This window comes from Cnephaeus nilssonii (assembly GCF_951640355.1).
Source record: "Cnephaeus nilssonii genome assembly, chromosome: 4".
In the NCBI taxonomy this organism is placed as follows: domain Eukaryota; kingdom Metazoa; phylum Chordata; class Mammalia; order Chiroptera; family Vespertilionidae; genus Cnephaeus; species Cnephaeus nilssonii.
In genome coordinates, this window is record NC_137075.1 from 20,312,895 (window position 1) to 20,339,998 (window position 27,104).

The following is a 27,104-nucleotide window of genomic DNA, read 5'->3' on the forward strand; positions in this document are numbered from 1 at the left end:
ATCAGAAACAGACAATGTTGTTTTTTCTGCACTTTATTCTTTGAAATGAGATTCATCATTAAAATAATAAGACTCACTGATGCTAAATAAATGAAACTTCCTTTTGTACAATTTAAGACCAATAGTACTAGAGTTAGCAAAAGGAAATGAAAACCTCAGAAAGAGACCAGCTGGTTCCTCAGAAATGGGAGGCGCCATGTTCCAGGTTCCAGGGTCTGGTCTTGAGCATCACAGTTCCAGGAACACCATTTTTCCATGATCAGACTCTCAAGGACTAACAAACTCGTGAGAGATTATAAATTGTGAAGGATGTTTGCTCCCCCCTATCCCTATACCTTTCATAGTGCCTACACACAGCAGATGTTCAATTGATATTACATGAATAAATGAAACATATGTAGAGAAAAACAGAAAGAAAATGTATGGACTTAATAACAGGAGACATTTCTATCCTATTCCCCCAAATTAACACATCTACTATTCAGAATTTTGGGAAGGCCAAGACTTTATTTCCAGCCAAGATAGGGTAACACAGGGACCAGACTTACTCTCCTGCCTGCAACAGCAACCACAATAAATGAACAGAATATGAACCACAATTTTCAAGACACTGACATCGGACAAGGAAGGATAGAAAGATGGGAAACAAAGAAGATGAGCCCTATGGACTGCCCCACCTTACTGCCTTGAAAGGGTTTCCAGGTCCAGGCCAGGCCAGGGAAGTATAGGCAGAGCCCAGTGGGTTCCCTGGGTTGAGAAGGAGCTGAGAGACTGGGGAAGGCAAGGCAGCTCAAGTTTATTGGACAATGTAACAGGAAAGAGAGAGCTGCACAGAGAGAACTCTAAGGATCTGCAGAGGGACGCCTTGAATATTCAGCTGAGAACTGACCAGTGCCTGCATGTGAGGAAATTAGCATGGCCTGAGAAAGAGCCATCAGGAATTAGTAGGAGCAGTGCTCCGAGCCACACAAGGCTGAGAATAGTACCTGTTCCTACCAGCCAAAGATTCATTTGAGCCACATCTACACCCAGCTCTACATTTGTTCTTGCTTCATTTTACTGAGTTAAAAAATAATAGAGTAGGCTCCAAAATGCACAGGGCATCAAGAGGAGTACTCAGAGGGGTTTGCCTCCATAGTAATGTAATCACAGGAAGTCAGAAAACAGACACACAGACACACACACACACACACACACATCTTTACACCAGAAGGGAACACGGTAGTGAGGCCTTTTGTGGGGTCCATCATCTCCCAGAACTTCTCTGAATCCAGTGAGGACCCCTTAGAGTAGTGTTTCCAAAATGTGGGTCATGACCCATGGGTTATGAAATCAGTTTAGTGAGTCACTAGAATCCTACCTAATAAAAAGGGGATATGCTAATTGACCCTCACACCATTGCAAAGATGGCAGTGTCCACAGCCAATAAGGAGGGAATATGCTAACTGACTGCCCCACCCTCAAAGATGGCGACACCCACAGCCAATAAGGAGGGAATATGCTAACTGACTGGCCCACCCTCAAAGATGATGGTGCCCACAGCCACAAGATGGTGGCCCCCAGTCCCCTCAGCCTCCCAGCTGCCCAGGGCCAGCCCAAGGTGCAGGCAAGCCTTGGATCAGGCTGCCCAGCTGCCCAGGGCTGCCCAAGGCTCAGGTAACCAGGGCCAGCAGAGGCTTGCACTGCCAGCAGTGGCAGCAGCAGAGGTGTGATGGGGCGTCGCCTTCCCCTGATTGCCGGGACACCTCCTGCCCCGAGGGTTCCTGGACTGTGAGAGGGGTCAAGCCGGGCTGAGGGACACCCCTCCAGTGCATGAATTTTCATGCACTGGGCCTCTAGTTTTTTTTAATAAATAGAATAGAAACTGAATTATACATAGTAAAGAGGTAAATATTGTTTTAGAATGATGTTTTGTTTGGGTTATAAATACAAGAGTGCACTGTGTGTATGCGTGTGCGTGCATACACCTGTGTTGAGCAAATATTTTTGTATGTAGATTGCGGTCAAAAAAGTTTGAAATCTGCCTTCAGGGACTCTGCTAGTCCTTCCCAGGTCAGGGAAGGCAAGAATCCTCAGCAGCAAGAAATCTCCAGGGCAATGCTCTCTGCCCAAACCACTAACGTCCATGGCTCTGCAGCGGACGAGTATAGTATTGTGTTTAAGAGCACACACAGGCCTGAGAGTTAGACTTAAGGAGAATCTCTGTTTTTCCACTCACTAACTATAGGACATATATCTATAAAATGGGAATCATGGCTGTGTTATAACTATGATCTGATGGTTTTGAATGGGTTAAATGTAGGAGCACATGCTAAGACTATGACCTTCGCCTGTTTCCTGGACCACAGCAGGCTCTCCTGAGTGATACAAATATATAACGAAGGCATTTATGGTTCCTTTAGTAGCCCAAGTGAAGACAGGGAATGGAAACTAAAACTTTCTGAACGTCTCCAATGTGCCAGGCATGTCAGGAACTCTTATTTAAATGCTCTTATTTAAAGACTGCTCTAAACGGCGAGTTTTCTGTTCTTGAGGGTTAAAAAAGGTCAGGTGACTCACCCATACTTCCACAGCTGAGTAGTGTAGCCAGGATTCAGACCCAAGACTGCTTCTGTCAAAATCCTAGCAAGGTAATTGTCTAAAATGGTGAAGATGATGACCATAAAAAGGAAGAAAAAATAAATTATCTTTAAAGCCCAAAACTATAATGTGTTTCCTTTCATGGTTAGTGGTTTCTAGTACAGCTCTCGTCAAAAAAGTGGTGGTCCCTGGTGGTATTATTGTATCAGGGTTATCACCATCCACTGGAATGTTAGATCAAGAAGGCAGGGGTTCTCTTTGTTTACTACTGCACCTCCAGTGCCTCTTAGAACACAGGATGCATCCAAGAAAACATTTGTTGAATGAGTAAATGAAGGAATACCATTTCTAGAAAAGTCTACAAACATAGTTCACCTGAAGAAGCATGACACAAAAGTAGTTCCTGGGTCTTTAAAAGGCTGGATATCTATCTGGGGTTGTAATGACTCTTGGGGTACCCAAAGACTCATTTGAGCCACATCTACACCCAACTCTACATTTGTTCTTGCTTCATTTTACTGAGTTAAAAAATAATAGAGCCGAAACCGGTTTGGCTCAGTGGATAGAGCGTCGGCCTGCGGACTCAAGGGTCCCGGGTTTGATTCCGGTCAAGGCATGTACCTTGGTTGCGGGCACATCCCCAGTAGGGGGTGTGCAAGAGGCAGCTGATCGATGTTTCTCTCTCATCGATGTTTCTGGCTCTCTATCCCTCTCTCTTCCTCTCTGTAAAAAATCAATAAAATACATTTAAAAAAAATAAATAATAGAGTAGAAGACATATGCGATTACAAAATACCCAGGCCATTTCTGGAGTGTTGAGAAACAGACTAGCAGGACCTAAAATGCCTTATCGAAGTTGCTTGTGGCTGCCTAACAGAGTACCCAGGAGTAAAACATCATGTTCAAGAAGAGTTGTTGCCCAAAATGTTTTTTGGGGGATGTAATGTATTTAGGGTATGTTATTCAAAGTGATTAATTTGATTTGCCTCCCTAGAAACTCATTTTCAGGCAAATTAAATTAAGCATAATCTACTGGAGGAGCCAACAAAATCATCATCATCATATTTTAAAGGAAGAAATAAGCAGCTGTCCTCTGCTCAGGTGGACAGTCTGCCTTTAAGCAGGAATGGGCTGGATGACCTCACTGCGTCCTTTCCTAGTTTATAATGACATCTTCCTCATCACTGAGTGTTGGGAAATTTCTTGGGATAGTAGGTGTGCACAGCAATACAAATCCAAGTTAAGCTGAGAAGTGGCTGTCTTTTACAACTTGGATAGATAATTGGGCATTCACTGGCAAAGCAATTCATAGAGAATACAGAGGAGACTGAAGATTTGAGGTCTCTATGCCTATAATTCTGAATCACTGCCATAAAAAAAGAAGTCTATTGATGTCTGGGGAAACTAAAAATGGTCATGGTAAATGGAGGCTGTATGGTCCATTTACTGCTATAACGGATCCCATCAGCTCCTCTGTAGGTTTTATAGCTGCATTTGAAAATGTGAATGTTAAAGTAAGATCCAGTGGCCTCTACCGGAGACCAGATTAGAAACTGTGTTCGATAGTTTGTCATTTTTTTAAATGCTATTTAATATAATGATTCACTAAAGAAATTTGAGTCAATTACAGGGTTTGTTGCAGGAAATTGTTATAAATCTCTGGGTTTGGTTTTGTTTCACAGTTTTTCACCTTTGAGCAATATAAGAAATTGCTAGGATATGTGTCACTGTCACCAGCATTGGTAAGTGAGAATATTTATTATACTTGAGTGTGTGTGTGTTATTTCATAAAACAAAATCTGGAAACAAAAAGCCTTTTGAATTCCCAAGCCCAACTACTAAAATATGAATTCGAGTTATTCAATGTTCAGCTACTTGTTGAAAGCCATCTTCCTAATAACTCACAATTTGGCTATTTTATAGCACCCAGTGATGAATTTATTATAATAATGATATGTGTAGAAAGGCTCATATGATATATGGTCAAGAATGTAAAATAAAGAATACATTTGTCAAAGGCTCTTTTAAAGCCAAAACATGCATGTTTACATACTGCACATATCTATGCAAAAGTCAAGATGCCTAAAATTACTTCCTAGCAGGTTACTTTCCCGGCTTTTACTTAGCTGTAGTAAATACAGGGCTTCAGGTGACTCTGTGGTCAGATGCAGACTTCAGAGTCTTTTATAGTCAGGGAGAACAGTGATCTTACAATGACACATCTCAACTATTACATGAAAACCACTTGGTAATTCGAATGTTTCCTACTGCCCCCTTTCCTTCTTGGTGACTTTGTGGCTTTTCACAAAACGAATTAAATAATATGGACCAAGTACATGCGCAATATATGTGTGTGCAACGAGATCCCCAGAGAGAGCAAATGCACTAATTTCTCCCTTTGCATTTGCAAAACAAAACCAAACAAAGTCAAATGTGCATTGGCCCTCCAATTGAAAACTCCCCTAGTTTGCCTGCTGAAAGTACCTCACAACTCGACCAGAGGCCGTGTTCTGAGCTTCACCTCTAATTACTTTACTTGTAAAGGTTCATTTCAGAATATTTACTTTGCCAAATAGGCTGTCCAAGAAGTATCTGTTGTTTAAAAAGTCATGCATGTCCCTTTTCAAGAATGATCCTATTAAGAAAGCTACTAGTATGGCTTAGTGTTATGACAGAGAAACCTCTTGTCTAGTCTCCTACCTAAACAAGGTGGCTCTGAGGTGGCCTCCTATGAAAGAAGTGGTACCATGAGTCCTAAAATTAGGTAAGTTGCTTTTTTTTAATTCCTTAGTGTCTCCCCTTAATGTCACTCTTAACTTTAAAAAGAAGTTGTTCAAAAGAGAATTAAAAACCTTTCTAGCAAAAGACAATAAAATATGGTCTCCAGAGGGCCAGCTGGCGGCTCCTGTGCGGAGCATTGGTACCATGTGAGAAAATGCAGCTCTCTCAACTCCCTTGGGGATTGAAACAGAAATCATTTGGCCACTCCAGCTACCATAACCGAATGCATGCAAACTGTATACAGTTTTCCCTTTTCTCTTGAACTCGTTTATTCCAGTTTCTTTTTGATACAGCTAGACACTTAAACAGCCATTAAACGTTCCTGGTGCTCCCACATGAAAAGCCTAGGAGGCTGGGAACCCGACAGTTACTGCTGGTCTCTGGAACCATCTGAGTAACATGATCTGCTGATAGCTGATCAATGTTTTTGACAAGGGACTGCTGAACACTATTTCTGACAGCAAATGTAGCTGAGTTTATAGAACAAAAAAGTGAATTACTTGGAAGATTGCACATAGTAATAAAAACCTGAACATCTGGATTTTAGCTTTTTCAGTCAGAAAAGTTTGGGACTAGTATTTTCCCCCCCTGCTTTTGGCTTCCATGATGGAAGCACAAGATACATGAACAAGACATTTGATCTGTTACCCGGTACAAACCTGTTTAAAATGGAAATGAAGGGACATGAAAGAAAAACGTGATTCGTTACTCCCTCTCTCCTGGAATCTACATACAGCGCCATTCTTCCTGTCCATCTGTATGTGCAGCAAGAATGGTTTTTGTAAAGCACTTGACAAAGGGCTTTCACACATGATTTTGACCCTCATAATATCCTGATTAGGTAGGGAGATAAATATGATTTACTCCATTTCACAGATGAGAAAACTGTGGCTTACAAAAGATTCAGTGATTAGACACAGAGCTGCAACTAGCACATATGGTGTCTTTATGTGAATTATAAAAAGGCACCCCTTTCTTCTGACTGACACCCCTCCAGGGCTCCAGCTTGGCAAGTGGGGTGCAGGCTGGACTGCAGGCTCCACACATGCCTTTGTGCACAAACTAATGCACATGGCAGCGCTGGTCCAAATCAATCAATAAATGGCAGAACCAGGGCCTAGACCCAGGCCCACTAGCTCTGGATCCTTGCCTCCCCTTCTAAGGTTATAGAACATTCCTTTGTCCCTTTTTCCTTTTAGTCTCCTATTGGGAGAAAGTAGAGACTTCTGAAAAGAGTTATCTGTTCTTTACTCTTAATTGGCATTTTTCTCCTCTTAGCTGTATACGGTATTACCTCTTCTCTGAGAATTAGGGCTTTGGAATTAAAGAATTAATTTTTTTTTAGCATCTGTTTTGAAGATTTGAGGCTTTGTTTCATTTTGTTTTCCTGCTTGTGTGTGTGTGTGTGAGTGTGTGTGTGTTTTAATTATTGTGGTTATTTTGATACAGATTTTCTGAAAAATCTTTAAGTGTTCTATTTATAGAAAAAGTCTAGAAAGTTCTTCCCTACTGCAGAAATTCTTAAGAGATAGCAAATAAGTCATTTGCTATATGTTCTAGATTTTAGTTGAGGCCTTCAGGAAAACACAGCCATTTCTGGTTCCATTCCTCAGCTTCTAGGTCTGGAAGACTAGTGCAATTGTCCGGTGTTTATAAAATAGGGGAAGGATGAAGAAAAAATAATTTTGGGGGGATAGTAGTCTAGAATAGTGGCTCTAAGAATACAGCTGTCAATTTAAATGTTTTAGCTATACTGTTTAGTTACCTGAAATTTTGCCTTTTTAAACACTTTATTTGTGGTTCTGCTCCTTGGATTTTTTAATCTGGCCAATAAATGTATTTAAGTAGATATTTTAAAATGAAGCTCTCCTTTTACAAGTCAAACTCTCTTTAATTGTTCCATGTGCAGATGATTTAGTATTCACCTTAAATCAGTAAAACAACCTTTCTTCTCATTAAAGGAAAAAGTCATTGTTGATGGGGCCTTGACATTCTATTTTGAATTGTTAGGATGTGGTTTGCGGCTTCTGTAATTTCTTCTTCATGAATTGTCAGCATCTAATCAAGAACTAAAGCTGTTTAGTAATGGTATATGGTGCATTTATGTAAGTTTCTCCATTTTCATCATAACATTCAGTTACACTGTATTGTGAGTAGGATGCTTAACCCAGTACACATGATAACTTGTTTTAAAGTATTGATTTATTTAATTTTCTAGACATTCGCCATTGCTGGACTAGGGTCTGGACTAACAGAAGCCATCGTGGTTAACCCTTTCGAGGTAGTAAAAGTTGGCTTGCAAGCTAATCGGAACACATTTACAGAGGTAATCACTTAAGGTTTTCCTATTGTTGAAGGAATGTAAGAAAAAAATATTAAAAGTATCTATAAAAAATTATGAACCCAGCCCGGCCACATGCTCAATGGTTGAGCATCAATCTATGAACCAGAAGGTCCCAGTTCAATTCCCCATCAGGGCACATGCCCGGGTTGTGGGCTGGATCCCCAGTGTGGGGTGGGCAAGAGGCAACTGATCAATGATTCTCTATCATTGATGTTTCTAGCTCTCTCTCCCTCTTCCTTACTCTCTGAAATCAATAAAAATATTTTTAAAAATTATGAACCCATTCTTATCCCTTGCTAAGTCATATAAAATTATTGTTAAAGAAGTAGCTTAAGAAAAAGTCAAATTTCTTCCACAAGGAAAATGTTAACAAAAATGCTCTAAACGGTCGGGGCTTGCCTGGGTTGGGAATGGCTGGAGGCCGGGGGGTCAATCGGGGGAAAAGGAGACATATGTAAAACTTTAGACAATAAAAAAATAAATAAAAATAAATGGTCTAAAGTCTGATGAACAAATACATGTTTACACATTTTTATTTTAGAGTTTTAATGTAATGTAAAATGACTTATTTGGAAATGTTTTCCCTACATTTGGCAACACTTCTATTTCACGTTATACTAGGATAGACTATAGCAAAAACCACTGAGATGATAGTATTATTGTGTTTCTAAAAAATTTATGATGTCATTTTTAGAAATTACCTCACTCCTTTCCCTACTCCACCCACAGCCCTCCTTCAAAGATTCTGATAATCTGTCAAGCTTGTCTTTTGGTTAAGTCTGAATGAGCAAGTTACTAAACCTGTGTAGACATCACTATTTGGACAATGATGGGTCTTGACATTTACTCGCTGGCACATACTGTTCTGTGAAGACAGCTTCCCTAGGTGTGTGCTGCCTTCACTTCCTTCCAGTTGCCTAATAATTCCTGTTAAACCACCAAATCCAACTGTTCTTGCTTTATTCTTCTGGGTGTCAAGCACAAGGTAGAGAAAAAATAAGGGGATTGGTATTCCAGATCCTTTCTTAGCATTTTAATTTAATTCCACAACTGGGTAGCATGTGGTTTAAATTGGTGTGGAGTACCTGCTGACCTGAATTTCTCTGTAGAAGAGTTCCCCTGCCTACTACTTAAGCAGCTGCTAGTGGGTGGAGACCCCCTCACTCCCACCCCACTTCCTGCCTGCTGATACTGCTGAGAGCTCCCTGCCAGCTTCTTGAGCAGTGGTGTGTTGGGGGGAAGGAGAGGGCCCCTACTCACCTGTAGCTATCAAGGCCTGAGGAGGACAAGGTTGGCCCCCTACAGCAGATGGTATCTACTCAGGTGAAGTCCTTCCTAATTAAGGGAGATTTTTTTTTCAAGTTTCAAAAGATTGTCTTAATTGCAGTGATATATAGCACTTCAGAAAAGGTTGAAAATCCCTGCATTCCCCTAGTCTTTGTTTCTGTTTTACTTTCTTTCTAGTCTTCCTTAATGATGGAAGAGATGGTGAGGAATAGGAGGAAATGAAAGAAATACCTTTCAAATGCCCTGTCAACATGGAGCATTTAAAACAACGCCTATGGAATCTGCTCAAGGGAAATTTTATTTGTTAGACTGGGAGAATTACCAGCTAGGAGTCAATTTTGGAACTCCCCATGCAATTCTTCATTTTACCAATTAGGAAGCTTGTCTTAGAGCAGCAATGAATAAGCAAAGGAATACACATGCCTTCAACTGCAGCCCTTGATCAAGGCAGCATGTAACCAGAGGGACACACGTGGCACAGAGCACCAAGGAGTGCTCACAGGGATGAAAATAATGAGTTGTCACAGCACCTCTGCTCATACCTAACGGTCTTTTCTCCCCTCTGCCCTCAATGAGGTTCTACGCTGAGGCCAAGTAAGAGCTGTTAATGTTTTGCATGTGTGAAGGCCTTGCTTGGACATGGCAAACAGCCTTCCAGCCCAGCATGAGAAGGCTGCATGTGTGTGTGTGTGTTCCCAGCTCATTTACACGAGTGCACTCTGTGTAAATTGTTTATGTGCATGCAGCTGCTTTTTAAGTGGAGAAGAAAGAGGCACTTGTTTGGGATCATTTCTTTTGCATAATCCACTGAACTGATTCATTGTCAGATATTTACTTAGACAAAGTAAAAGCTACTAGGTACATTGTAAAATATTTGCAATATGCCTTTAACCAGTCAGAACTTTGCAAAGTAAGGATCACATGGGTCACATGTGTCAGCAACTATCAAGATTCAGTAGCTGAACTGAGGTGGCACTTTATAGGCAATATTGATCAAATTGAAAGTAGTTATAGCCCTGGCCGGTTTGGCTCAGTGGATGGAGCGTCGGTCCTGGGTTCGATTCTGGTCAAGGGCATGTACCTTGGTTGCGGGCACATACCCAATGGGGAGTGTGCAGGAGGCAGCTGATCGATGTTTCTCTCTCATTGATGTTTCTAACTCTCTCTCCCTCTCCCTTTCTCTCTGTAGAGAATCAATAAAATATATATTTTTTAAAGAAAGTAGTCATAGTAGTACACAGTCATGCAACATAAACTATGCCTATTACCAAAAAAATATCTGAAAGAGATAACACGGTAAGAAAAGCAAATTTGTATCTAGTTATTTAAAACTACCCATCACTTTTGGCCATACAGCCATTTTCTATATCTATGTCTAGGACCCATTAACTCCAAAGCCTTGTCCACTGACTAGCCTTTTCTTTTATCCAATAAGGGGATACCCCTGTGTTGAATATATCCAAATATTAAGTGTGCTCGCTTTAGCATTTGTATGGTCAACAATAATTATTGCTATCTTTACTCTGAGGCTTTGTAGATTGTCAAGAAGTATGAAGGTTGGGGGTTGGAGAAGGAGAAGAGGAAGAGAAAAAGAAAGGGAGGAAGAAAGGAATTAATGTAATGCCCAATGCATTTAAAAATTATACTTCTTTTTTTTTAAGAAAAATGTTTGAATTCAAGTATAAAGGTAATGCATATTTATGTTAGAAAACACCAAAAATATGTATTTCTGTATATACATATAAGCGTATAAATGTACTAAAATGATCTAGAGCAGCACTGTCCAATAGAAATGTAATGTGAGCCACCTGTCCTAATAGCTATATTAAAAAAATGTAAAAAGAAACAGATGAAATTAATTTAATACTATATTTTATTTAACCCAATATATCCAAAAAAGTATCATTTCAATATGTAATCACTCTAAAAATTATTAGATAATTTACACTCTATTTTTATACTTAGTCTTTAAATCTCATGTATATTTTATGCTTATAAGCACATTTAAATTTGAACTAGAGCATTTCAAGTGCTGAATAGCCACATGTGGATAGTCATGTCCTTATAGGAAAATGCTTGTCTAGGGGAATTAATACAAACTTCTCACTGGTTAATCTCTTGAAAAGAGATTGGAGTGGGGGAGAAGAAAGCAGAATTTTAACCCTTTGCACTCGCTTGCTTTTTTCTCGATTCCTTTATTCTACTCGGGACTTAATTTTTTAAATACCCCAGATTTTACAAAGCGCGGCAGTAGAATAAAAAACTGGAGTTTCTTTTCATACAAACTTATTTATTTGGATTTTTTTTATATTTCAAATTATTGATACATTCAATAACCGTCACACTCAACATCTGAGTGCAAAAGGTTAAGGAAATGGCTTTGTGTAGTTGAATGTTTAACAGGAGAACATATTAAGTATTCTGTGAACACTTACTCTAAAAGTTGCTCATCATATAGGACTTAGAAAATACAGAACAGCACGAAGAAAAGTAAGTCATCCAAAAGAAATGTCCTAATGGCTCCGCCAGGATCAAGCCTGTCTTAAGGAGAACCTTCCCAAGTGGCCCTGGTAGGAATGACCTGCTAGCCCATTTAGGACTCAAACAGTTCCTCTTTTGTTAGGGAAGGATGGTAGTAATGGTCACATCAAATGGTGTCAAGCTGTCAATACAGTCTGACATATAGTGATGGCTTAATGTGTTAGTAGTTATTATTACAACATGCTTTTGATGCAAACTTAAATGTGATGATATATGCAAAAGTCTTAACACAGCACCTGGTACACGATAAGCACTCAACCAAAGATAACTATTTCTAGATGCAAGTTGATCTTATAAATTCTTAAGTTCAAGTAGAGACAGGTTATCTTGAGATATTGACCTATTAATATTTAGCAGTCACAAGTGACACCAGTGTGGGCATGAAAACAGCTTACTGAGCAATGGGCAGGCTTCTTCTTTAGGTCATTCTCAGCTGCCATAGGATCCATTTAGCCTGAATTCTTTAGCAGGGCCTAAGGGCTGGCAGCCTAGTTCCAGTGCCTATTGACAAGGTCTTTAAACTCAGACACAGGTCGACTATCATCAATACTAGCTGGGTATCTGCTTGCTATAAATAACTAGCATATAGCAGCAGAAGTTAGAGATGACACTAAAAGCATTTAAAGCAGAATAAATTCTACCTGAATCGAGACATTTTTCCTCTGGAATAATCATATAAAGTTAATGTGGGTTATTGATCAAGCCTTCTTAGTCACTTCACATGAAGGTTGTGAACTAAGCTTAGCCCATTTTCAGCCTTTTCAGTTAATTACAGCTACCAGCTGTGCTGGAACACTGAATGGATGGGTGGCTGCAGAACCATGGCTTGGCACCTTTAAGGAAAGCAGAGAAGTTTCCTCAGAGGCCTATTTTGCAAGTAGATAACTCTTGTTCTGCCAGTGCTGTGAGTTTCTGGGGCAGCATGCCTCCCCTCCTGGGTGTGCACTACCCTGCACACTGCGCAGTAATTGTGGTTTTTCCTATTTTGTCAGCTTGAGGAGGTAAGTCACAAATTGGTCCTTCAAACGTGAAAATGTCTTAAGAAGTTGCGGTAGTTGAGAGGGGCTCTTCAGTGGAAGACAGACTAAGGCGACAGTAGTTAACATTACACTCAAGTCTTAGAGGCGACCGCAGAGTGATGAAGAAGGAGCAAAGGACTGCCATGGTTCCTGGTGCGCAGAGCATGGTCTAGAAGCAGGTTGTGGGATGTAAGTAGATGCCCTCTTGGCCCTGTGGGGGGAGCATGGCTGGCGGAAAGCCAGAACAGGTCCCTCTGCAGCATGAGATCTAGGACAGGGGCCTCCAGCCCTTCAAGGGCATTACTAGCTGAGAGCAGAGGCTGTGTCCGTTATGTTCTTGGAGCCCCAAGTGCAGTTCCCATCGGGATTTCTCAGGAATGGCAGGTTCTCTGCTGGCTCCAGCTGCCTGGGTTCTCCCCTCTGTGGTCTAGGACTTATTCTCTAGCCAGTCAGAAGTTACCCATAAAATATGGCTTTCCACCCAGTTTAGCCATAAACTGTTCTAAAAATGTAAAGGAAACTGTGGTTAATTGGGTTTCTGATACTTCTCTCTTATGCTTCCACCTTCTGTATAAAGTATTTCAGTAGGTGTGCTTGTCTCTTCTCCCCTTTTTAAATTGCCGCCGTATCAGCCAAAGGGTATGAGCCCTGCCACACTTCCCCCAATCCCAACACGGGAACGTTGGCCAACATCTTAAAGTCATAGCAACTATAGTAAACTGGTCAGGCACAAAATGAAAAAGAAAACCGGTCTCTAAATATGCTTGACCTTCTGTGGGGAGCAGACAAATCACAGCTTTGTCATGCTCTGGTTTGGTTCAGTGGGTGCAAAAACATGTTCAGATAACATCCGGATAGACCCCAATTTCCCCCTGTCCTTCAAACCAAATCCAAGGAGAGTGTTCTGGTTTGTAGTCTTTTTGGTTTAGGGCTAGCCCCAGGATTTCTCTAGTGGAGACTTCCAGTCTTGCCAAAAGTGTGACTCTGTAGCTAGTTGTCCTTACAGGAACTTTCTCCCCTCTTAAGTGGATGCATCATTTTTTATCTGTCTATTTAGTTATAAGAACTGGAAACCTGGTATCAGTTGCGTGAGGCCAAGCACTATGTGGCTGGCATGCACTCTGCTAGCCTGGAAAAATGTGAATTTCTCCCTAGAAGCAAAATCTTGTATGAATTGTTTCCCAGTTTTTCTCGTCACTTTGAAATCTACTTCAAAGCTATTATTTGGCTAACCGGTTATGTTTTCCTTCCCTTGAGGTCTATAGGATTGGCTTCTGATGTGTGGAGGGGGCACAGGTTTCCTTCTAGTCTGTCATTTTTATCTGCATTACATATGAACATAATCATTCTCTCCCCCAAACATGAAACTAAACCTTTAGGAAACTGCAAAAAGCCTCTTTCTCCTCTATTTAGTTTTTAAAGAAGTTCAGCCCAAGAAAGGAATAATGAGTCTTCTACATATGCTCTGTGATTATAATTTAAGGATCAATAAATAGATAGCAAATGTATCATTGATAGAATCTTTAAAGATAAGGATTTTTTTTTTTAATCTGAGTTTGGATAATATCACTAAATATAATTCTAAACACTTCATTCCTGGGAGTTCAATAACCTAATAGAAACCAATAAGATCTTATATGATAATCACAAAGCTTAGTGATTATTTTCTTCATAGGAAATTAGCAAATATTTAAACTTAGATATATTATGTAGAGTCAACATAAAGTGAATAAAAGGACTGCGTTTTGTGATCCTCTCTTTCAAGAAGATGAAGTTGAGTTATATAGAGAGTGAGTGTGTGGCTCTGTTTTCAGATAGTATAAAAGCCAGCTTCAAGGGCATGTCAACATTCATGAATGATGTATTGAGTTAAGTTCAAATTTTTCCTGCATTACTATGTGAAACACTGCCTGGAAACTGTTCAGCACATAAATTATTTCTTTCCAGTTTATGATTCTTGCGGGCAGAAAAGGGAATTATGTATATGAATCCATTCCTATAGTTATCTTTCAACAATACCTAAGGCAGCAGCCAAGTTGCCTCTCTATTATCATTTACAGAAAATAGACTTCAGCCTTCCATTCAGCTGTGCCAGGAACCCTAGATTTTTGCTTTCTGAATGGAGACTTTGAAGTGATGGTAATCGCTACCATTTACAGAATATCTACTACATGCCAGACACTGTGCAACATACTTTATATGGTTTTTTTCCTATTTAATTTTTTTAAAAAATTCATGTAATCCTGTAAGTTGCAAAAGTAATGCACAGTGTGTTTTTTTCCACAAGTAATACAGATCTATCTAATGAAAAAAATAATTGATGATTTCTGCCGACACCTCCCTCTAATCCCGTTGTTCTGGTAACTGCTCACACACACTTAATATTTCAAATCCTCCCATTGTCCCTATGTGTGGTTTTATCTCTATTTTATAGATAAGGAAAATTAAGCTCAATGGATTGTGAATGGCTCTAAGAAACAGCATTAACATTGAGGTCTCTTTCTTTTCATTAGGATAAAGAAATGTGGTTAAGTAAGAAGCTTAGGGGAAAATCAAGTGCTTCTGGACCCATGAAAAAGCAGCCATGTTGTCAGTTTCTTCCTCACAGTTTCTCCCGTGCTAAGGCCACCGCCTCCCTGCCTGCCCACTGTGCAGGGGCCTGGCATTGGTCGCCCAGAGGGCCCCATGCTCCTCCAGGGACCATTATTGGGCATCAACCTGGTGTTAATGTAGCTTGTGGCTCAGCATCTGGGAGAGTTTGTTTATAGCAAATCATTCTCCACTCACAGATTGTTTTAAAATAGATCTGTTTATCGAATGTAAAACTCTAGATACAACATAATTATATTTGGGGTGTCTTTTTGTCCATAATCATGCCCTATTCAAATAAACTGTAATGATGAATTAGTGATGTATCTAAGCTAAAACAAATTGCAAATGTGGGATTTTTTCAGCCTGATTCCTCTCCTTTCACTTACATTTTGTTCTCAATTTTTTTTCCAATTTATGAAAATGCTTCAAGACTTCATTTGAGTAATGAAAAGCATAAGTGATTATCTTCTGAAGAGCTTGGGTATTTTCCTACTTGATTGTAGCAATTGGGTCTTCGCTTTCTTAACAAAGCAGTGTTTTTCTGAGGACCCTGATGTGGACACTCACTTCACTGTTTAAAGGTCTCACGGTTTGCTTTTCAACCGTGTGATGAAATCCAGTGCAACACCCTTATTCTATTTGCTCTAAAACGCAGCAAAATTCACCTTACCTTAGGAAGCAGAAAGGGAACAAATGTGGAGCGTGCTGTGTTTTGACCTGGTGTGCTGAGAGCTCTTCCCTGGCTGGAGGGACTGAGAAATCCACTGACACGCACCCCTCACCTGTACCTACTGGCCATTCTCTGATAGCTGTTTACCCGGGGAACAGCGCCCACCACCGGAAACCTGTCTGTGATCTCACAAGCTAATCAGAGCCAGCTATGGACAGTAGTTGGATGGAGGAACTCTAGAAAAAACAGCTTAAGCTGCCAGAAGTCATCTCAGTGATTTGTTGGTAATAATGGGCTCTCAGAGAGAAAGGAATCAGTGCCCTGGAGTGCTGCCTGGGAGCATTGTCTAGGCAAAGGACCTTCTCTTTCCATTAAACAGCTTAAGGACTTTTAAAACTGAAATTTGATTCCGTATTTCATAATTATATGGAATATTCTCATGGGTAGATATAAAAATTACCAGCATATCTCTCCAAATAAAAACCAACGCAAAAACATTTATGTTTCTAGGATCTGAGCAAAGTGCTACACTTAGCACAGTGCATGGCACCAGGAGGTACTCAATAGATATTGTCAAACAAATGGCGCAGGAAGAAACAGTGAGTTCCCACCAGTTCACACTTGGCAACAGCAGAAGTGCAAGTTAAAGAAGACTGTGAGTTCCTTCAAATGGAAATACTTCTGGCAGGGACCAGTGAACCGCATCTTCTAGAAACTTATGTGGAAAGCTGTGTGGTATCACAATATTAGCTACATTCCGACCCACTGTTCTTCCATGCTTGCAGCTCTGATGCAGTCGATAAAAGGTACATCTAGGGAAGTTAGCATGCCATTTGGCCCACATTTGGTAACTAAATATGAAAATTGGAGTGAATCTAAATATTGGAAGGAACCCAAACTGTGGGTGACCTGCTGGGTTGGATAGTATTGGAATCATTTGGCTGATGATGCTCATCAGTCACCATTTGGTTTTGAAATGGAAGCCCAGTAATCAAATAAGTTTAGTAAAATTCCTTGTGTTTACAGAGATCTAGTCAAAATGACTCTATATTTTCCTATTTAAGCATCCTGGTGGAAGTCACATTTTGCCTTTCTAATTAAATATTTGCTTACATGTGTGTGATGCAGTGTCACTGAATGAAGCAAAAAGCACACTTCTAATTTTTATGGGAATTTCAGTTCAGGTTTTCCTTAATCTCAAGGCCCTGAGTTATCAGAAAAATGTATTTGTGTTATGATGTATCTATTACCTATATGAGCTGGATTATCAGACTGAAAATCTTACTGCGTATGTATAACAAGAATGAGTCCACAGAATGTGAACAGCACTGGATTAGAAGCAGAATTCTGGTTAAGCCATTTACCAGTATTTTCACGTTAGGAATATTACTTAACAATCCTTGGTCTCCTCACCTGCAAACTGAGGAGAATATACCTGCTGCCCACCTTACAGGGTTTTTGAGAGAAGAAATCATAGATGCTACGATGGCAAATCTATCCAGAGCATAAAAGTATGAACTTGGAGTTGTGAGGGTTGCTCAGTTTGTACTTGACATACCACTCACTCTGTGATCTTTGGCCAGTAACTTGACCTTAGTTTCCTCATCTGTCAGATGGGGGTAATGATAATACCTATCTCACACACTTGTTGAGAGGATTAAATAAGATGCTATATAGAGTACTAAGAATCTATGATAGTGGATAATATTGATGAGCACTTACTGTGTTCCAGATACCTGCTAACATACATGAATATGTGAGGTGAAGGCCCAGTTAGCGTGTTTTTCCATTCCCAGCCTTTGCTCCTGTGTGGCCTTGCTTCTACAAGCCATAGCCTTATCATGTGAGAGTTCTTACTGATAATTCTTACTGAGGGATAAGCAAGAGGCAATTTACAGGACCTACTGCTCCCAAGAGGAATGCTTCCAGGGTAAGGAACTAACCATGGAAGGAGATCTCTAGCCCAGAGGCTGGATTTGGTGAGCCTCAGAGGAAGCCGACCTATGATTTGCATTCTGGATGCATTTCTTTTAGACTTTGTCACAAGGGTCCTGGGCTCTAGAAAAGGGAAAGGAAGGAATGAGAAGAGGGAGGATAGTTATCCACGTCCTTCCTCTCCCTCGAATCAGCCTCCACCTTTTGACTATCATTGCCTGTTATTTAATTATTATAACTACTTTTTATAAGCCTTGTTGTTATTATCAACAGCTAGCATACAGTGACTTCTTACATAGGACATAGTTCATTGACTTACTTATCACAACAATCCTATGAAGAAGATTGTATTATTATCCTTATTTCATACATGAGTAAAGAGAAGATAAATCAGAGGATGAAATAATCGCCTGAGCTAGCAAGTGATACTGCTAAGACTCAGACCTGGGGCTGTCTTGCTCTGACCCCCTATTTCTAGCTACTATACTACCCTTTGATTTATTTAATGATTCATAATGAGTTCAAATTCAATAAGGCACTTGAATTCAAAATCCATATGCTATATTTTCTTATACCCACCTTACCACCCAAAGCAATGAGAAGCAGACAATAGACTATCAGTAAATGTCACTTGAATATTTGTTCACCTTCACCAAGATCTAATAGAAGTCTTTTCTTTTAGTAATTCTGATAATTTAGCACACTAGGATTTTTAAACAATAGAAACATCTTTAGATCTGTTTCATTTACAGAAAGCTATGCTAATCTACATTTTCATTCAAAGCTGTTGGTTCCTCCTTTGCTCTAGAGAATCTGGATGAGTTCTCATCTTTCTGAACCTCAAGGCCTCAGAGTGTGTGAGGAGGGAGGGGAAGCCTGGGCTGGCTGCAGGGAGCACCACTATTGGTCAGCCTCGGCCCAGGAGGCCTCACTTCTGCCCTGTCCCTGCCCTGCCCAGGGGAACTGCCACCTGTCCTTTCCCTGCCCTGTAGGCCGCCTTCCTCAGGGCAAGAGAGCAGTGCCCAGCAGTGTTGAGCAGTTCTGCGCAACTTGTCCTCAAGTCTATTTTGAAAACCAAAATAAACAATTTGGGTTGATAGTCAATGTGCCAGAACACAAACAAAAAAGTCCCATTTTGTAAAACAGAGTGAACTCTAACCTTCTGAGAATTTTTGGTTCTCCTATATGAAATGTCTTTTGTTGTTTTAAGATACATTCTCATGTGATTTTTTTCATGTTATAAAAAGGATTTCCTGAAGCTCAATATAATTTATTATAATTAATACTCTAAACTGGAAAGATGATGTTGAGTGTAGAATTGTAGCTAGAGTTTTAAAAACATTTATGAACAAAAACTATAGGATTTACTATATAAACAAGCTCATTTAATGCATCATGTTAATGATATAGCTATAAATGCAAGTTAGATAAAAAGCCTTGATTGGATTTGTTCTATTTGTTCTGCCGATGCAGCTTTACTTGCACATGATAAGAACACTTTAGTCAGAAAGCACATTGGACTGCCAGGACCATGCCAGCAACCTGCTCCAGTGAAATAGCGAACAAATATCAGCCCAGCCGCTTGCCTTATGGGCAAAATAATAAATAAATACTGAATATTTATTCTACTTACCATTGAAAATTTAACAAGAAGAGATATCCTTTGTACTGTACTTCCAAAAAGGAAACAACCTTTTTTTAAAAAACCCATGTAAGTTGTTGTAATTGTATTGTAATGAACAGTGAGCTCTTTAGCATGTTCCAGAAATAGCAGTAGACTGATTCCAGCAGTCAAAGTATTTCAACCTTGGGTAATCAATCAGAGGACTACAAAGGAGTGAATTAGAGGTAACCCAGTACTCCCTACACCACTGATTTATCATTTATCACAGCAAGTAATACACATGCTGATTGCCTGCCCTCTGGAGGGAGTCTACAATCAACTGCTCTTTAGCCAGGCCTGATTTCTAGCTTAGCACCCATTTAAACTGTTGAGGCAATGTAACATTTGCTTTAGAAAACAGAAATGGAAAGGTAAATACACTGAATTCAGGAACCAAATATAAATTCCTTTTGGATTATACACAGTTATGGATTAACAGTATATCCATATAGCTAATCCCCTCCATTAGTGTGGATAATCCAGAATTGAATACAACTATTAACATGTTGAAAGTGGTGGTAGTTATTACATGACATTAGTTTCACTAATTCCACCAAAGATGTTTCTCTTTGCCAACAATCTTCCCTTTAAGGCCTGTTGTTATACATGCAATTTTGTTTACTTTTGGGGTTTCCTAATTTTAAAAGCCTGGATTTAGACCTGATTGTTCATGTTTGGGAAAAGAAGTCCCTAATAATTCTGGCTTGAAGAGTAGCTAAATAGAAATTTACTCTATTTCACATTCCCAAAGATGATTTTTTTCTGGCTTTGCCCCTCTCTCCTGCAGCAGCCATCCACTATGAGCTACGCAAGACACATCATTAAGAAGGAAGGCTTGGGATTCCAGGGCCTCAACAAAGGATTTACAGCAACTTTGGGACGTCACGGAGTTTTCAACATGGTTTATTTTGGCTTCTACTATAATGTCAAAAACATTATTCCTGTCAATAAGGTAACTACTAGATCTATTAAAATTCTGGAGGGAAAATCTTATCAATGATGAGAGCTACATTTGTGGAGTGTTTATCATGTCCCGGCCACTGTGCTGAATACTTACATCAGTTATGTAATTGGATCCTCACATCAGCCTTATTCGTTTAGTGTTGTTATCCTGTTCTGAATTTGGAAATATCAAGTCATGTGCCCAGGATCACATAGTAAATAGCAAAGCAGAGACTTGAACCCAAGTCTGACACCAATCACATTATACCTGAATGTGCCATTGCACGTGAATGCTTCACATTTATCACTAATGGGGATTTTTAGAAACTATGTTACTACTTAATTTTTATCTTAAAAGCATAACTTTTTCAGAAAGTTTAAGTATTTGTGTTGTAAATAAATTCTGAGCTCATGAGGAAAACTGTCAGCTTAAAATTGAAATATTACCTAGATCTTAATTGTTAAATTTGCATAAGTTAATTAAGGCAAGTAGTAAACAAGTTCTAGGATCATTTGCTTTTGAAGCAAAATAATAATCATCATTATTATCTTTCAAATGGTAACTTACAGATGCCAGCAGCCTTTCAACTTCTAGAAGATAAAAGTAGTACACAATATGCTTTAAAATGGGCATCTGTGAGCTTTTGTGAGGAATTTTTCCGCCATCGGATCGCTTTCTGGCAATGAAAATTGCGACCCTGGAGGCAGCAGTTGGGGCAACATTTTTCACATGCAGGCGGTTTCCAGGAGGGTTCAGTTTTTCATTTAGCGTAGCACAGAAGCATTGAAGGACTTTTTATAAGTCATAAAAATATTTCTAATGTGAAGTTATTTATACCTATATTTGCCAGCTAATCCCCATATTCTAGGCCAAGATTTATCGCAAGTATGAGGACAGCTGAATCCAAGGCATGTTCCACCGTTACCCATCTGTGGCATTACCTCACTCACTAGCCAAAGTTATTAACGAGGTTTCACTGTATTTGGAAATCTCATTTATTGAGTAGAAGCTCGTTTTGTTCATCTGAAATCTATGATTGGCCACAATATAGGTAGATCCTCCCACTGACTGACAATCTGACTCTGGTGGTCCTCAGAGCTCTCCTTCTCCTGCTGAGTCCATGAAATATAGAAATAGAGTGCAATGAACACTTGGGGCCTGGATGACATGAAAGACTTTGGCTCTTAATATATTAAGATTCTTTTTAGCCAGAATGCGTTAAACAACGTGAGGCTGAGGGCAAAATGAAAATGCAAGGCCCCTTGTTCAACAATTAAAGATTTCAAGACAGCCATGGTAGAGCAATAAACCAAACATAAGGCCCTTCTAAGAGTAGGCCCTGGTGACTGCTCAAGTCACACACCCATGAAACTGACCCTGTCTTTTAGACTCTCAGATGAGTAATCCATACAGCATGGGTCAAATGTCTAGGCCTCCCTTTCTTCAGTTGTCCAAAGGCTTGAGACAGATGGAAATTATACACAATGAAATAAATTATATAAATTATTTACATATATTATGTAAGTATCATACAGGGTGGGGCAAAAGTAGGTTTACAGTTGTTTCATATGGAAATAATGCAATACAATCTATATAATAAAGAGCCAGGGTCATAACCACCATTATGACCAAAAGCTCAACCAGAACAGAAGTCAGTGCTGTGTTGCCCTGGTGACCCAGCACTGACTGCCTAGGGGACTGCAGATCAGGCCAAGAGAGAGAGTCAGGGTCTGATCCATTGCCTCTCTTTCTCACAGCCAGGCCTCCATTTCTCTCTAGACCTCCCCTGGGGCTGCTGATCAGCCCCGCCTTTCTGATCAGGCCCTGTTGATAGGCCCAGAGATGCTGACTGGCATAGAAACTGACCAATCAGAACCAAATCTGGGTCAATTGTGAGAAGGCAATGGCTGCCTAGGAGGCAGAGCTTTTGACACTGACTGGCATACAAGTTGACCAATCAGAACCAAATTGGCTGGCAGAGGAGGGCAGTTGGGGGTGATATCAGGCTGGCAGGGGAGGGCAGTTAGTGGTGATCAGGAAGGCAGAGGCAGTTAGGGGTGATCAGGCCAGCAGAGGAGAGCAGTTAGGGGCGAGATCAGGCCAGCAGGGGAGGGCAGTTAGGAGAAATCAGGCAGGCAGAGGCAGTTAGGGGCAATCAGGCCGACAGGGGAGAGCAGTTAGGGGTGATCAGGCAAGTAGGCAGAGAGGTTAGGGGTGATAAGGCAGGCAGGCAGAGCGCTTAGGGGCAATCAGGCAGGCAGACAGGTGAGTGGTTAGGAGCCAGCGGTCCCAGATTGTGAAAGGGGTGTCTGACCGCCCTAAACCAGTGGTCAGACATCCCCTAAGGGGTCCCCAATTGGAGTGGGTGCAGGCTGGGCTGAAAGAAACCCCCCCTCCATGCACGAATTTTGTGCACTGGGCCTCTAGTAAAATAATAACATGAGAATGAACTGTGTTTCACATACAACTGTAAATCTATTTTTGCCCCACCCTATATATTTCATTATATATACTACTAGAGGCCCGATGCATGAAGATTCATGCAAGAATAGGCCTTCCTTTCCCTGGCTGCTGGCACCGCCTTTGCTCTGGCCCAGAGCCGCCTTTTGGCCTTCGCTCTGGCCCAGAGCTGCCTTTCCATCTTCCCATGCTGCCCAGAGGCCCGGAGCGGCTGGGGCAGTGCGAAATGCCTGTGTCGTCTCCATGGCGGTGACACAAGCATCCCGCCCCCAGCTGCTCAGTGCCTGTGTATGCAAATTAACCTTCCATCTTTGTTGGGTTAATTTGCATACTCACTCCTGATTGGCTGGTGGGCATCACATAGGTATGGTCAATTTGCATATTTCTATTTTATTAGTGTAGATATTTTTTGCATGTATATTAATGCATATGTTAGAATGAATTTGGTTGTATTTAAGAAATTTAACCTTTTGCACTCGGATGTCAAGTGTGACTTGACACGGTTAGCATTAGAATAAAGGGATCAAGAAAAAAGTAAGCAAGTGCAAAGGGTTAAGAAGACAATAAGATTTATATGCAGACATATGTTACTAATGCTTAAAAATAGCTACACATGCAAGCTTCATTCTACAATTAATAAATGTGCATTATTAAAAAACAGAAGCTTAAATATTCATTTTTAAATGACATCATGCTATTTGAAACTATGGAAAGAGCTCATTTATCTTGCCAGTTCACAGGGATGAGATCATACTGGCCCTCATAGTCCACACTAAGGATTCTTTTCTAAATCTGAAGAGCACTGGGAAGCCAACCAAAGATTTTAAGCAGGGGAATCACTCTGGCTGAAGCATGGAATATGAGTAGAGTAGGGGTGCTGAGGGAAAGGCGAGGTGTAACATGGAAATGATTTCAATGTCAGATGCTGAGGTATTGGACAGTGTTCATGGTGGAGACAATAAGAAATGGACAGATTTGATAAATCTTCAGAAGGCAAAATCTATAGGATGTGATGATGAAGTCTATGTATATATTGAGAGCAGACAGGGATAGTTAGGGGGGATACCTAGGCTTTTGACTTGAACAACTGAATAATGGTGTCAGTCACTGAGAAAGAAAACCTTTGAATGAGAAAAAAGTTTATGGGAGAATATTATGGGCTTAACCTAGAAACTGAGTTTAACCACATTTGGAACTCCAAAGTGCAGGTGTTGAATGTTGATTGTGGGTCCTGGAGCTTGAGAGGAGAGATCTGAGCTGTAGATATAGACACATAGAAGTCATCAGTATACCTGGGCAAGTATACCTTTACAGGATGAATGGTCTTGGGCCAATCACTTCTCTGCTCTGAGCTTCAGTTTTTTTAATCTGCAAATTAAGAAGCTAAGATTGTTTATTCTTCCTGACAAAATTGTTTTGAGGATTAAAATAAATAGTATGTGAAGCTGCTTGTGAATTTTAAGGTGCCATAGAAGTGTTCACTGTGGTGATGCTGATGACAGGGATGAGGGAAGGAGCAGAGGGGGCAAACTGGTGGTGGGAACAGTTAGCATGAAAAACTACATAAATTTTTCCCCAGGACTGTTTCTTTGCACTTAAATGAACACTGTGTTTTTTCTTGCCTAGAACAAAGTCATTGATTTTATGTGTTCTGTAATCTAAGCCTGATTCAAAACTGGGAAGCCAGTATTCTTTAAATTTAAGCCATAATAAATCAATCCTTTGTGAAGAGGAAGGTATGATAATCATTAAAACATGTTGAAGAACGTCATCAAGTTGTTAACCGTGAGGAGGAGATGCTATTCCTTGAAGGCTTTATTCCATCTTTGCTGTAGGCCGTCTCTAGCTACACACTTTGGGCAGTTTATTTACAGGGTTATGATTTCAGTTCCCTCATCCAGCAATTGGTCATTTTGTTGTTCCAAGGGAATTTGAGATTTCACCAACCCTGAGTGGCATGGGATAATTCTTGATTTTTCTTTAATTTAATGTATTTTTAAATCTATAAATTGTCTTACATGTTTACCATTTTTGAAGTATTTGATTTTACAAGAAACTGTCCATAAAGGTTATCTCTAGGGAGTGGAAATTGGGAATCGTGTGTGTGTGTGTGTGTGTGTGTGTGTGTGTGTGTGTGTGTATACATGATGCATGCGTGGGTGTGTATGGATGCATGTGGGGTGGGGGCAGGAAAAAGCAAGAGCAGTGAAGGGAAAGTAATTTTTCTTTATACCATTCTGAGCTGTGGGAAGCTTCTATAATAAGCATGTAATAAATCAGTGAAAAATTTAATAGAATCTCATAAAATAGAGTACCTAGTTAACTTTTCACATTTTACTGAACTCTAGGGCTATGTCTACAGACGTAAAACAAGAACTTGTAGCAGTAAGCCCAGATAACTCAGGTCAAATATCCACCTCTGAAGTTTTTAACTTACCTCTTCAGATTGGTGATCTCTCATAGATACATTTTTTCAAATTATCTCAGAAATATCCTGACCTTCTGGATATTTCATACTATTAAAACCATTTTTGTGGTCTCTCTGATTTTGCCTGATCCTCATCACAATAACTCATTTTCAGATAAGGCAACCAAATGGAAGACTAAGGCCCAGAGCTGAAAGTTACTGAAGTAATTTAGCCGAGGTCACATAGCATGGGGAGGAAAAGACCCAGAGGCCAGCACTTCCCATTGGACCATGAAATGCTTTACTTCTACGTTTTACCTTGTATTTTGTCACATATAGTTATCTCTTAAAGTTGTCAGTAAAATTTGAATAAGTGGCCCTAGCCAGTTTGGCTCAGTGGATAGAGCATCAGCCTGCAGACTGAAGGGACCCAGGCTTAATTTCGGTCAAGGGCACATGCCTGGGTTGCGGGCTTGGTCCCCAGGAGGCATGCAGGAGGCAGCCAACCAATGATTCTCTCTCATCATTGATGTTTCTATGTCTCTCTTCCTCTTCCTTCCTCTCTGAAATCAATAAAAATATATTTTTAAAAAATTCAAATAAGTGAAATAGTTAGAATATCCAGATAATATAACCAAATTTATCTTGTGCCTCATTCAGACCTGTAACCTGGAGCTCCCTTTTCACATCCTTAGTCTGTACACAATAGAAACACAGAATTATAAGACACGGCCCTGGAAAACCTGGAAATTAACAGCTTGAACATGGTGATCTGTGTTGTATTCTCTCAGATTTACTTTTAGGATCTAGCTGTTCCTACTGAATGGTGAATAAGTGGCTGCAACAGAGAAAGACGGCTTTGGATATTAACTGGCCATGGAATTCATTTACTGGAGGCATTCGTTTACATCTTGCAGTAAATGAAATGGAATGTCAGGATGAAGGATTATCCCTCTTCCCCAGAAAGAGGCCATCACTTCTCAAACTAAAGCCCACTAGAAACAGATATCGATTAACTTAAATGCTGACATCTTTTTTGAATATCCATGGGAGTAAGCTTTCATTCCAAAAAACAATTTCTTTCATTCCCCTTCCAAGTTGGGGATAGTCAGAGCATAATATTTGTGATGTTGACACACAGATGAGATTTAAATGTTGCATGTCTTTAATAATTTTGTCCTCTAGTTCCATATTTTCTGTTTTTCATACGTTTCCATAAGTAAAATAGTAATAATGGTCAAAATTACTATCTAACACTCATGACTGTCAACAGGATAAACTGTTCTTTTAGTTTGCATGTAAACTAATTAAGCATGTTTGTAGGTTATTTTGCCAAAACAATAGACCTTTTGTGTTGTATTTTGCCATGATATATATTACATGTGTGGGTTAGAAATATTCTAGGAGAGAACAATTTTTCATAGGTTCAATCTTTCTTACTTAATACACCATTTAAACCTGTCCCTGTGGTCATTTTACTACAGACAGCATTTAAGTCAAACATATTTTATTTTCTCTTGAGGTAATATTCATAAAAGATTGCCTTTTTGAAATGCAAATTTTTTTCTCTTGATTTTTAACATTTTCTTTGTTTTGTAAATTCTGTAAAAAGCCTGAGGGTGGTGCCAGACCCACTTCAATTTATCAGAAGAAATGTGGAAATGTATTCGTTTCTTAATTTAGAGCTATATCCTTCCCTAAGGTGCGCACTAAGCTGAATGAAAAATACACCTTTGGATTCAAGTGGAGAATGTAGACAGAGCTGTTTGTATTTTGAAAAGAAGAATCTCAGTAGAATTGGATCATAGTAGGATTTAATTTATGACCATTTATTTTTCTGATTCTCTCTTACTCGATCATCAGTTTTACCAATCATCCGGTA

The 27,104-nt window shown here is 39.9% G+C and overlaps 1 protein-coding gene across 1 annotated transcript in view; it reads left to right on the plus strand.

Annotated features, from left to right (window-relative positions):
- SLC25A21 (solute carrier family 25 member 21) overlaps positions 1-27,104 on the plus strand; it is a 514,916-nt gene that overhangs the window by 465,416 nt on the left and 22,396 nt on the right. Inside the window, exons 5-7 of the mRNA XM_079767470.1 lie at positions 4,263-4,322; positions 7,580-7,687; positions 20,200-20,364. Coding sequence (XP_079623596.1) covers positions 4,263-4,322; positions 7,580-7,687; positions 20,200-20,364 — 333 coding nt within the window. The remainder of the gene's footprint in view (positions 1-4,262; positions 4,323-7,579; positions 7,688-20,199; positions 20,365-27,104) is intronic.